This window comes from Pleurodeles waltl, chromosome 3_1 (genome assembly GCF_031143425.1).
Source record: "Pleurodeles waltl isolate 20211129_DDA chromosome 3_1, aPleWal1.hap1.20221129, whole genome shotgun sequence".
Taxonomy (NCBI): domain Eukaryota; kingdom Metazoa; phylum Chordata; class Amphibia; order Caudata; family Salamandridae; genus Pleurodeles; species Pleurodeles waltl.
Genome location: NC_090440.1, coordinates 1,699,654,384 through 1,699,667,921, shown reverse-complemented (window position 1 = coordinate 1,699,667,921; position 13,538 = coordinate 1,699,654,384). Strand labels below are relative to the sequence as shown.

The 13,538-nt window shown below is 47.6% G+C and overlaps 1 protein-coding gene across 4 annotated transcripts in view; it reads right to left on the bottom strand.

Moving 5' to 3' along the window:
• The window catches only part of LOC138285519 (UDP-glucuronosyltransferase 1A1-like), a 322,413-nt gene that overhangs the window by 152,816 nt on the left and 156,059 nt on the right, over nt 1-13,538 (bottom strand). The window contains exon 1 of one of the 4 annotated variants that reach the window (XM_069225534.1): nt 11,885-12,938. The exons of the other annotated variants lie outside the window; for them this stretch is intronic. Coding sequence (XP_069081635.1) covers nt 11,885-12,739 — 855 coding nt within the window. The 5' untranslated portion in view covers nt 12,740-12,938. Of the gene's footprint in view, nt 1-11,884; nt 12,939-13,538 lie in introns of those variants that run through there. 4 annotated transcript variants of the gene reach the window in all.

Sequence of the window (13,538 nt, the reverse complement as noted above, 5' to 3'; positions counted from 1 at the left end):
GCGCAATCAGGATAACCCTGGCCCCCAGAAGCCGTACCCTCAACAGAAAAGACCTGAGTAGTTGAAACGGTGGGAACGCATACAAAAGGCCCCTCGGCCAAGGACACGACATCCCGTCCACCTCCCATGCTTGGGGACACCAAAACCGGGAGCAGAAGCGATCTAACTTCGCATTTTCTGCAGATGCAAACACATCCAGCACTGGAAGCCCCCAGAGCCGAACCAGATGTAGAAACAGAGACTTCCGGAGGGAGAAAAGTTGAGAGGAAGGAATCACCCTGCTCAGCAGATCCGCCCGAACATTGACCACCCGCCGAATGTACATAGCCCTGAGAGAAGGAACCCACTCCTGAGCCCACACAAAAATCCTCCTGGCCAGACTGAATAAAGCCCATGACCTGGTCCCCCCCTGCCGGTTGACATAAGCCTTGGCCACTAAGTTGTCCGTCCGAACAAGAACCGCTGCTCCCTTCAGGGACACCTGGAAATGGATCAGAGCCAACAAGACAGCCCTCAACTCGCGCCAATTCGATGACTGGCTCGCCTCCAGAGGGGACCAGAACCCCTGAATCGGAGCCGACCCCATCCACGCACCCCATCCGGAGAGACTGGCATCCGTAGTCACCACCACCGGGCTCAGAGGAGACAAAGAGACCACTACCCGAAGATGATCTGCATCCAACCACCATCTCAACACCCTGCGAATCAATCCAGACCCCGGAACCCTGGTCCTCAGGGAACCGGACCCTGGCGCCCACCTTCTCAAGAACCAAGTCATCAAGCACAGTAGATGGAAATGTGCCCAAGGGACCAGAAATATCACAGACGCCAAATGACCCTGCAGACGTAACCATAGAAGAGCCCGGGGGGCAGTCTGTAACACCACCTTCCTCACCAAGGACTGGAGTACACCTAACCTCTTTTCTGACACTGTCACCAAGCCAAGAAGAGTCCGAAACCAAGCCCCTAGAAAAACCAGATCCTGAGATGGAACTAAATCGGATTTTTCCCAGTTGATTAAAAACCTGTGGTTTTGCAGGACCACCAGAACTCGGGCCACCTGCCTCTGCAACAGGACCCGGGAGGGAGCATGAATCAAGATGTCGTCCAGATATGGATGAATAAACACCCCTTCTGAATGTAGCAAAGCCACCAGGGGGGGCCAGCACCTTCGTAAAAATCAGAGGAGAAGACTTGATGCCAAAAGGTAGAACGCAAAACTGATAGTGTTCCTGATCCACAGCAAACCTCAGGAACCTCTGCGAAGACCTTGCCACAGGCACGTGCAGGTAAGCATCCTGCAGATCCAGCGACACCAGAAAGTCCCCTTGACTGACTAATGGAAAGATAGTCTGAATAGGCAGCATGCGGAAATGCACCGTCCTGATCCAAGCATTCACGTCCTTCAGATTGAGCACCGGTCAAAACCCCCCTGATACCTTCTGAACAAGAGACAAGACCGAATAAGTGCCCTGACCCCTTTCTTCCAGCGGAACGCGGAAATGGCCCCTTTGACCAGCAAGTCCCGGACTCCGTCCAACAATGCCTTCCTCCGCGACCCTCCGGTAGGCAGAGGAGTGGGACGTACCCCCGAATCTGGACGCACCACCACAAAATCGATGACATAACCACTGGCCACAATGTCCAGCACCCAATGATCGTTGACACTCTCCTCCCAAGTTGAAATAAAGTGTCTCAGCCTTCCCCCAACCGGCCCTATGCCAGGCCTACAGTGATTGTCAGGACCCCTTCTTGAACCCACCCAGGTTCGAAGGAGCAGACTTCTTAGGGGAAAAACGCGGCTGAAAATGACGTTTCCTAAAAGAAAAAGATTTGGCATCCATCTTGGGAGAAGAACGGGAATGTTTCTTCCACCCTTTACCCGAAGCCGATCCCCCTTTATAAGGCAAGGCATGCTTCGCTCCTTAAACGCTTTGGAGAGCATGGGCGGTAATTGATCCCCAAACAAGCTACGACCTTCAAAAGGCAGTCTCAGCAAGGCAGCCTTCTCCGCCGGGTCGGCTTTCCAGGATCGTAACCAGAGAGACCTACGAGCCCCAATCAAAGCACCAGAGGCCAGAGCCGAAGTACGGACCACTTCTGAAGAAACCATCTGCCAACAACCTGGCCTGCTGCTCCATACCAGCTAGGAGTTCTGAACATTCCGCCCCTTCCTGAACAGCCACCGCCAGCTTATCAAAGTCCTGCACCAACGACTGGGCCGCATAAGCAGAATATATACCTGCCCTTAGAGCCAGATTCTCTGCTGCAAAAGCCCTCTTAAGCCCTGAATCCACCTTACGGTCCGTGGCATCCATAGGCACACAAGCCTCCGGATTGACTGCCGTTTTGCCAATCAGGGTAGCCAAAATTGAATCCAGGCGGACCAAAGGAGGCAACACCTCCTCACCCTCAAGTAAATACAGTTTCTGCAGGAATCATGGAACCTGAGCCTTATCCACATCCTTCCATTCTCGAAACACCATATCCTTCACAGGTCCCTGAAAAGGCATGGCAAATTTAGAAGGCATCCGATATTGTGGAAATAAGTGAGAGTCAGAGTTTGAAGGCTGAAACACCGGAAAGCCCAAATTGTCCCGTACATGTGCCATCACATCCCTCATCTCCTCTCTGGAGACATATTTACCCCCAGAGGACGTAGATGGAGCCTCCCCTTCCTCACTATCTGAGGAGGACTTCCCTGCTGATGCAGAAGTATGGGCAACTTTAGATTGACCAGGCCTGGCCAACCCCGCATGAAGAGCCCTGGAAACAGCCACCTCGATCATCTCCTGCACCTCCTCCCTGGACATGAGGGGTGCAGCACTACCACCCTGAAACTGGGAGCCCCCAGGGGTGGAAACGCCAGCAGCACCCACCTCCTCTGAGGAGGAAGAAGAAACAATCCTTCGTCTTTTAGCCGGAGCTTTAGGCATGATAGCATCCAAACACACTGCCATCAACCTTAAAACACTCCCAATATATAAGGCCCAGGACCTCCCTCAACACCCATCCACCAATCCCTATAAAGGTAAAAAAAATGTAGCATTGTCCACAAAACTGCGGGCAGAACGCCCGTCCTACCTCACAGAACCCAAAAAATGCTCTCCGGCATCTCTCCGCGGCTCTGCAGCGCAGAAATCCGGAACACGACGCCCCAGCCACAGAGAGCCGGCTGACCCCGTCAGCCGCCTCCCAGTACGCGCCTTACGAGCAGCCCCGCCTGCTCAGCAAAGACGCGTCCGGCCGCAGCACTCCTCGCGGAGCTCCGCGTCCCGAGGAGTGCCTCCACTGATGACCCCCAGGCCCCGCCGTGAAGGTAAGAAAAAGGGAACATCTAGCGTGGGCTAGACAAAAAGAACAGGAGGGGGTAGAAGTGGGGGGGTTTAAAAGGGAAAGGGAGGGTCTAGGGGGAGGCAGGAGGCCTCATTGGTTGGAAAGGAAGGCGAGGGAGGGACGGGAGGTAATGACTGAGTCATCGCTGCCCTAGAGGAATCATTGATCAGACTGGATAGATATGTAATGGAGACAAGGGGCTACCCGGCTGCCCTGTTTCAATGGGGACACAGAACGACCATGCCACATCACACTAAGTGGCACTATAAGTCTGGGATAGCGCTACTCAGCACTTTAAATAAATGGGGATTGATACAAAAGAAACACCTCAGTGGGACAGCAATGTTATGAACGATGTAAGTGGGTGTGTGGTATTTCACACCTGGGACATTTTAGGATTAGTATATTAGAGGACGTATCAGTAGCAGATAGAATGCTCTTGTGAGAACAGATGCAAAAATAATATGATCTGGCTGACAACAAAGTATTTAAATACCTACTTCCATCACAAGCCATCCAGGGAAAAAAAACAGTAGAGGATTCAGCCTCGCTAAAGAACAGGCTATTGCTTGAACCCCTCAGAAGGCAATATCCCTAGATTTAAAAAAATGTACAACTAAGGAGACCCACAGACAACTTTTTAGGGAAAAACAACATGGGATGCTTTTAGGAGGGGGAATGGGAGCTGGTGAGTAGCTCCCCAAGGACAGTCGCAATAAAATCAGGGTTCTGACTTGTCCAATTTAAGCTATTGCAGAGGGCTTACTTAAGCAGGTCAATTTTGGATGGGATTGGGAAGGCCCCCGTGTTAGAAATGGGGTCTCTAGTTGGCAGTCGGTTTGAACCCTGGCCAAGTAGGGACCCTCACTCTAGTCAGGATAAATGAGATACCTGCTCAGATAACCACTGCTCACCCCTTTGGTAGCTTGGCATGAGCAGTCAGGCTTATCCCAGAAGCAATGCGTAAAGCATTTGCACATAACACACAGTAATAATTGAAAACACTACAAAAAGGACACCACACCAGTTTTAGAAAATAGCCAATATTTATCTGTATAAGACGAGACCCAATCCAATAAAAATCCACCACACAGTAATAGAATATATGAATTCTGCAAAATTTTCTCAATACAGTTCCTTGAAGTCGATAGCTCCACCTGGGGCTATCAAGACGTCGTGACCAGCAAAACAGTTCAGGCCGGCCGCAGCGTCGCGGGCAAGCTACGGTGTCAGGAAGACCCTCAAACAGTACCTTGGATTTGCAGGGCGTCATGATCCTTGTAGTGAGCTCCAGACAGCGGTATCGATGGCTTCGTGGATTCGGTTCCAGAGTCGGTGCGTGGGTCATCAGGCCCTTGAAGTCACACGTGTTGCGGATCGAACTCTGGGCAGATGAAGTCAGGAGCGCCGGAGCGGATGGTGTCGGGGCTGCGGTGCGAAGCGGGACAATGCGATGTGCGGTGCCCACAGGTCACGGTGCAGGCAGCGGCTCGGTGACGGCATCCAGCGGCGTCAGTGAGACTAAGGCTGCGGCGTAAAGCAGGGCGGTGCGATGTCATCAGGTCACGGTGCAGGCAGTGTTGTCGTTGTTGCAGAAGCGCTGTCATCAGTAGGCCCAAGCCAGCAGTGAGGGACAGGGCAGTGCTTCGAGAACCTCACGAGAGGTGTCCACAGGCCACAGTGCGGGTAGGGTGCCTGGTGACGACACTGGAGTCGATGATGCTGGCGTCGGTGGACCGGGGCTGCAGTGCAGGACGATGCTTCGTGTACCTCATGAGCGGTGTCCACAGGCCACGGCGCAGGCAGCGGCACCGGTGTCGGCAGGAGCAGTGGCGTTGGGGATACTCAGGCTGCGGTGTGAGCAGGCGATGCTGGAGTGTGGAGCCCACAGGTAGCGGTGCGAGCAGTGGCTTGGTGAAGTCGTCCGATGACGGTGTCGGTGAGGCCAGAGTCACGGTGCGAAGCTGGGCAGCGCGGCTCTGTGCGGCGTTGGTAGGTCACGGTGTAGGCCAGTGGGGTCGTTGGCGGCGTTTCAGTGGTTTCTCCTCTTGAACAGCACAAAACACACAGTTCCCAGTGTTACAGGTCAAAGAAACTGAAGTCTTTGGTGTCCCTGAGACTGAGTTCACCCTTTGCACTCTTTTCAGGCAGAAGCAGCAACTGCAGGCAGTGGTTTCTGGTGCTCGGCACTGGCACGTAATTGTCAACATCGGCACCACATGGTGGCACTATTGTGTAATTTAAAGATAGGTAGAACAGTTTATTATTATTTCAATATGCAATTAAAACAATTAAACCTGATGCCAAGCCATTCTTACCATTGGGCACCTCGAACAATCTGAACTGTCAAACTTATAGCAGTGAGATTCATAGTAGTTGTGTAGGTACTGTTAGTGGCAGTGACAATGGGTGGTGCAAGCTGCAGTAGCCTCATGAAAAGGGCCCTGGCATTTATATATATATATTTTTTTTTTCCTTCACAAATTAAGCACTAGTGAGCATGCACATTTATTACTGTACTGTGCTGTGAAGGCTCACGTTCATACCGGCCCTCTCATGAGACCAGGGACAGAGTTTTGTTTAAAAGAGCCTCCTACTTGTCTGATTTAATTCATTAATTTAATGAGCGGTAAATCAACCCCTGCAGAGCCCATCACTTGAGACCAGAATCACAAAGCTTACCTTGCAGCACACCCGAGTAAGGCCGAGGAAGTATTTAATTTTCATGCTACAGTGTGTGTGTGTGTACATATATATATATATATATTTGTTTTTACTGAATAAAAAAATACTAAAGTAACTTTATAGTTAGGAGAATACGTCAGAGATAACATTAATGTTCTGAATACAAAAAAACATAGAAATTCACCAGTCAACTATAACTTGAGCCTCCGCCATGCGCTGCTTCTGACCTCACATATTACATCAATTATGACATGTTCTATGACATAATTTATGACATCACTGATGACATCTCAAATGACATCATTGATGACATCACTAGATGCCATGCAGCCCTTCTCCCCGATCCTTTTCAAGCCCCAGGGCCGTCTATTTTGGGCCTGAGACTCCATCCCCTAACGCCTCCATTTTGAATATGGGTGCTTCAGTGCCCACCCAAGGCACACACTGAGCACACATGGGGGCCACAGTGAGAGCCCCAGGTCCCCGCAGCCTCAGGCAGCTCCCCATATGTTGTGGGAGCGGCTATTTATGCTGCTCCCTCCAAGAAGGAGCAATATTGGTTCTTTTTCCTTGCCAATATCAATGCGGGCAAGGAAACTCCAGTGCAAGCAGGAAAACCACTGTGTCCCAGTGGCGTTTCCCCCGGGACACAGAAAATAAGCCTGCCCCAGGGGATGGGGTCACGGGGCCATTAAAGGCTCAGGAAGGGAAGCGACGCAGCACCCCTCAATTTTAAGTTAATTTATGGCCCTTTGGGATGGGGTCCCGAGAGCCTTTTTCAGGCATGGTGAGGGAGTTGTGCAACACCCCCCTTAAAAATACTTTGGGCTCCAGGGGATGGGGTCCCTGGGGCCAAAAAATGACTCAGGGAGGAGCACAGCACGTCCCCCTCCTCTTAAAAATATTTTGGGCCCCGGGGCTGAAAAGACTCAGTGAGGGAAGTCTTATATATTGCTTTATTTTTTACTTCAGTACCAGGGACTAAGTCCCCGAAACCCGTAATGGCTGCCAGCAACATTTTTCTTTTGTTGTTGGCAGCCAGTCAGACCGCTTGCTCAGTCGAGCATCTAGCTCCTGCTAGAACGAGACGGCCCAAGGGAAAAAAGCTCCCTGGGCTAATCAGAACACACTATTTTTTAACTGGTGCGAGACTCTTGCAGGCCCAACTATTCAGATATTCAAATATTTTTAACCTTAATTTCTTAAAACTACTTAGCAGATTTTCAAACAAATCACAAAAAGCACAATCAGTGGACCATTCCTTCCTGCAGATTTTGCTGTAGTACTGCCTGAATAAGTCTATGGAAAATGCATGGTGAAATTTGCTTTTGGGACCCCCATTTTTCTCGGCCTCCGCTTGACGAATCACCCCAAAACTTTCCAGGAAGGAGTTGAAGTGAATTCACTTTTTTGGGGAAAATTTTCCTGAAGATTCATCAAAAGGCAGAAAAGTTATTAACAAACCAAAAAAAAAAAAAACTAACTATAACTCCCAAGTGGTGGCCACCAGTGAGTAATTTTATAGATAGACAGATAGCTATATATGTATATGTATCAGTGGACCATTCCTTCCTGCAGATTTTTCTGTAGTCCTGTCTGAATAAGTCTATGGAAAATGCATGGTGAAATTTGCTTTTGGGACCCCCATTTTTCTCGGCCTCCGCTTGACGAATCACCCCAAAACTTTCCAGGAAGGAGTTGAAGTGAATTCACTTTTTTTGGGAAAAATGTCTGTCTATCTACCTATCTATACATTTTTGGTTTCACTGAAAGAAACAAAAGTTAAAGTAATGTTGTAGTTAGATGAAATGTTCAATTTTAAAGTCTAAAACCTCTGCGTAGCGATGTACCAAAGGAGCATTTAACATCATGCACTTGATTCTGCCGTGATGTTGGCCAATGCATGCTTCGACTTGTTTTACTGTTTGTCTCATGTAAATGGAGTTACATGGGCACCATGTACAATATATTACATTCATTATATTACAGTTAGAAAAATGCCTCAATTCAATATTTATATCATTGTAGGTAAACTATTTTGTATATTGAATAAAACTACAAGCTACACAGTTCCCACATTTATAACTGCTTTTAAGTGGTTCAATCCCCGATGAATCGTTCAAGTTAGTGGCCTGTGTGTACAAATGTGCGGAATGTACAAAATGGTACTTGATGTTCTTGCCTCTTCTGATTACAAATAGGGGTAGCTCTTTCAACCCATCTATGTCCCTAAGTAAATGCCAATGCTTTTTTATCGAGGACTTCACCTTATTAGTGTATGGACAATAGGTTGTGACTCAGGCCAATTTGTTATCAGATTCATCTGGTTTGGGTTTCAGTGGTTCACTCTAGGATTATACCACGCTCTCTTGAGTGCTGCTCTAGGTACTTTGTGGGCATATCCTCTTTGTATCAGCTTACTTTGTGGTACATTGACTTCCCTAAAGTAATCAGTTCTGCGTGTAAAAAGTTGTACTTTTTAAACCAACACCAGAGGCTTCAATGCAAGCCAGTGGGAGCTCAATTTGCACATTTTATTCTGTGAAATTGGGGGTAGTACAGCGCGCATGCACGTCAGAGACGTGTAAAGAAAGACTAGAGGGCATTGTGAAAAGGCACATGTATGTCTGTAGCCTAACGTTGGTGAAGGAGAGCAGTGCGATTACTACACTGCAGCAGCTGTAGATCACAGTTCCATATGAGGAGGGAGGATGCGTTGAGAACTCTCGGGTATATGCACAAGCGACTGTGTAGGTGAAACATCAAAAAAAGAGTTCCACTTCAAAAGTGGATGAATACAGTACTTTGGCCTCGGGACACTGATAAGAGCAAACACATGAGGAAGAACCGGAAATAGCATGCTACAGCCAATATAAACAGAAGTAAAGTAAGTGGCAAGCACAGGAACCATTGAAAAGCAAGGGGTGGAAAGTAAGGCCTTTTAAGATACATGTTACCAATAGATTTCACAAGCACAGCACAGGCGCTGTGCAGGCAAAACCTAAAAAGTATCATGCAGTAAGACACAGAGCTAGGAGGGAGAATTGTGGATGTGGGATGGAGACCGAAGAACAAAGAATAGCAAGGGGTTTGAAAAAGTGAGGGATATGACTTATTGGGATCGGTGGAAGAAGTGACCGAGTGAATGAAAAAATGGGTAATTGATGGAGGAGACGCTGGGAAGGCAGTAAGACATGGAGTGGGTGTTTTGGGCACTCTACTTGATCATCCCTCTCTTGGAACGCTGTGAATGTTTCAGAGTTAGATGCAACAAAGTAGAAGAGTTGCAGCTTTGTAAAAAGTGCAGTTGCGCTTACCAGCCTTGATCACAAGGGTTTCAGTACTTCTTCATTGCTACTGTTTCAGCCTGTGCGCTAGCCCACACATGCAACCCTGGACAATGAATGACAACGTGTAGGTATTCTTAAATGCATCTACCTATTTCATTTGCTTTTCAATCTCTAAATTAAGGCATGACCAAGGACACATTTTCTTTAGGAATCCCCTTTATCACAAAGCTCATTCTGCAACCAGGTATGGACAGTAGTCAGTCAGACTGGATAAACACCGCCCTCACAAGTCCATTCTGGTTCAAAAATCGGGGAAGGTCCATTGACCACTTCTGTCTGTGCAGTGAAGAGGCAAAAGATGCTTTGGTTTTGCAAATGACAAACCCACAAACTCTCACCGTGGTCAAAGTATCAAACTTCACCCTCAAAGTCACGCAAAGTTTGAAAACATGTCCATCTGTGGAGTTTACCAAGTGACCACACTTCACTCAATTTCTCTTATGGGGTAATTTTCTTGCAAAAAACAGTTGGGTTTTTCTTGAGTTTTTCTCCCGCAAATCAAGATGAATTGCCGCACTATAAACAAACCCTGGTGTTGCTCTGTTAGTTGTCAATCCTTATCTCGTGATTCACACACTGTGGTCTGAAGGTATGCTTTCAATGCAAATAGTGGGTACAGATGGCCAGGAGGTCCGCTTTCAATGCAATTTGTTCACTGTTATTCAAAGGAGGCTCCTTTGATTTTTTGCTCCAATTATCGACATGTAATTGTAATAGTATTTATATAGCGCCTACTACCCCGGACGAGGCATCCAATCGCTTTTCGGCGAGTAGCACGCTACTCTGGAACCCAAAAGGAATTAGTGGTGGATTAGTATAGGGAAATAGGAGTACAGTTTTAGTATTATTATGACTTAATTTGAGCCGCGGATATGTGAGTTTGTTTGTTGGATTGACTGGAGTAATGGAGAGGTGGAGGTGGGAAGAATCCAGAAGTGTTAATTGGGAGTTTATACTAATAGGATTTAGGCTAGGGATGTGTAAAGGGGGGATGAAGGAGGGAAGAGTCTGAGGAAAGAGTTAGGGAGATCATAGTAGCAGGAGGGGGTTTGGATGAGTTAAAGGTGTGATAAATGAGGGAGAATTTAGTAGGGTTGTTTGGGAGAATCATGGTAGTAAACTGAGGTTTGGGTGAGTTAGATGTGGACGAGGAGGGAAGAGCTTAGGCAGGGTTATTTAGGAGATGAAAGTAGTAGAATGGATTTGGGATGAGTCAGAGTGGGAATGGAGGATAGATTGATGGAGACATGACATATGGTGATGGGTAGACAAAGTAAAGCTTACAAGAGTAAAAATATAATATTTGTTATTTATAATTTTATATATATATATATATATATATACACACACACACACGATTGATCATTATTTTTATTTATTCTTTATTAATATATATATATTGTTAGATTTATTTATAACTTGAATTTTAGTTATATCTTCCCTGCTCTGGCGGCTCTAGAGGGTGGAGCTTAGTGACTTAGACCCTACAAGACCGGCTGCTGACTGTGCAGCAGGATCTCAGTGTGGGATAAAGCGGCCATTGCTCATCAAGGTTTCACGGAGGGCAGAGGGGCCAGTGTGCTGTCATAGACAATGCACAGTTCCACACTACTTGCTCATGTGACTGCCCTTTTTTTCCCAGCCTTGGGTCCGCTAACCTCAGGGGGTTAGCCACTGTAGTTCCTTTCTGGGGTAGGAGTGCTACGAGATCAGGAGTGGGCTTTCTCTGTGTACAGCAATCCACCCACACCGAGTGATTAGAGGTCCTCTCGGGCTGAAAGATGCTCTTTGTTGAGGCCCTGCCGCAGGTCAGCATCAGCACATCAGAGAAGCATCATGACTCACCCAGGGCATTGACAACCGAAAGCCTACTGGCCTCTGTGAACAACCTAGTGTATAATCCTGGCACCTTATTAACAAATCGTTACTCTTGGATCCCAGGGATTCCTGAGAGGTCTCTCTGAAGATCAGATTGGTAGTTCTTAGCCAGTCCCCTGGGGAAAAAAATCCAGGGAATACTGCTTGTTTTAAAAATTGAGTCACTGATATGCAGCACTCAATGTGCAACATGTTCGAAACTACAAATTACAACCACAAAAAAATTATTGATCATAAAGGCGAAACCTAAAGCATTTACCAATGCTTGTTTTATCTCATTCTCCTCTCTTCCCTCTCTCGTCCCATCTGTGATTTCTTCCCTCACACAAGTCTACTCCATACTTCCCTTCCGTTCCCCCCACAATTATTTGTCCTTACACTCTTTTTGTATTTGTTAAATTGCACAATCGCCCAGAGATCTCTTGGTGCTACTGAAGAGTAGGGCATAAAGTGAGTCAGCAAAAATTAAGAAAACAGAAAAGTTTTGAGAACTTTTCTCCTGAACTTCTCTGTACAACTTTTATTTCCTGCTCGCAAAAACTGATAATACAGCTGCCACTCCAGGGTGTGACATGTAGTAGAAAAACACACACCCCTAAAGGTCACTGTGTGGAAAGAAGACAATGAGCACTCACCTGAGACAAAGGTTTCTTTCCAGCGCAGTTGATTCCTCCTATGAAGACCATATTGGGCATCACTGGTCGCGAGAACTCAAAAGCAAAGTCATACCTCATCAGCCAGAGCGATGCACCACCAAAGAGCTCCTGAGCAGATATTTCCCTCTGGAGGAACTGTGAGGCCAGGTGACCATATGGCGAGTAAATATAATGGCAAAGTCCCAACCCCCAGAAGCTGACCAACATGTTCTTCACTCGCTCAGAAAACACCATGTGGTCTGTGAAGCCTGAGAGCATCCGGGGGACATAGGATGTAGGACTTGGGCACTGAGTGGCCGCATCATCAAAGCCACATGGGATTCCTCTCAGGAAGAAGACGGACGGGGTGGAGAGATATTCAGCCACTATTTGCCCACATGGAAACATGGGATCAATGAACAGGGCATTAAAATCACCCTCTCGCAGGTACTGGATTAGCTCCTGGTCATTCAGTAGGTGCCGACAAGATGAGAGCATCATCTGGGTGATGTTGTATGCCCGCACATACACATTGACAATGGTTTCCACAAAAGACAGATCAGTAAAGACTGCATTACTCATCGAAGTGATTTGGGACTTAAACTCTTCCTTCGTGAAGGGCACTGGGTAGGTCTTCACAGTGTAGACGTCAGAAGTCCCGATCATGAGGTTGACCTCCGGTACGAGCAGAGTGATCTCGTGCCCTCGACGCTGCAGCTCCTCCACCACAGGCAGCATGCTGAGCCAGTGGCTGCCATCTTGGGGCACCACCAGCAGCTTCCCGCCCTCGCTGAGGCTGGGCAAAGCAAAGAGCAGCAGCGCGGCCGCAGCCCAGGAAGGGGCCCCACAAGCCATCTGAGGCCGAGAGGTTCTGCTGTGAAAAGATAGAGATCCCGTCTCTTAAGGGCGGAGCCGAGTCAAACAAACTTCTAGTCTGGACTTCGAACACGTGTTCACCTCGGGTAAACAATGACTTGGAAAGGACTTTTGCAGTTCTCCATTCACTGTTCCCTGTTGTGCAACCTGAAATGGGATTACGCACGCCCGCGTTCTGGGGGAGGAGCTTGAACATACACGGCACTCTAAAGTGAAGAGAGATTCTAGGGACGTTTTAGAAAACCGGTTTCCTAGAAAATGTTTAGAAATGTATCATTAGTTGCCCAGATGAAAGTTCAAGCATGCACCGGTACAGAATGAGCTGACAGCTTTACAGCAAACACCAGATAACGTGGAACAATAAGCTCCTCTCTCCAAGTTCAAAAGTTCTAGGAGGCGTGTACAAAAACATTAGGAAATAAACAGCTTTAGGTGCTATCACGCACCAGCTGCTGCGGGACCTAGCGTTGTTTTTTTTGTTGTTGTTTTTTTAAAACTTTCAGCCATGTTCCCAGGCATCTGTAAAAACATTGAAAAATACAACAGCCCTCGTAGGCTAAACCTATTGCCTTTGTCGGTGCTTGATGTTTAACTCTTTTATTCTGGCTAGGTGTATGCACCGATTTGAGACTGAGATTCATTCACAGAATCTGTCGTTGTTTCTGGTATAACCGGAAATCAGATATGGCGCCCGCACCGATTCTAGATCGAGTAGTACTCAATTTTTGTGTGTCAGTGCTGAATATGTGCAACGACCACAAAACGAGCCAGTGCTGTT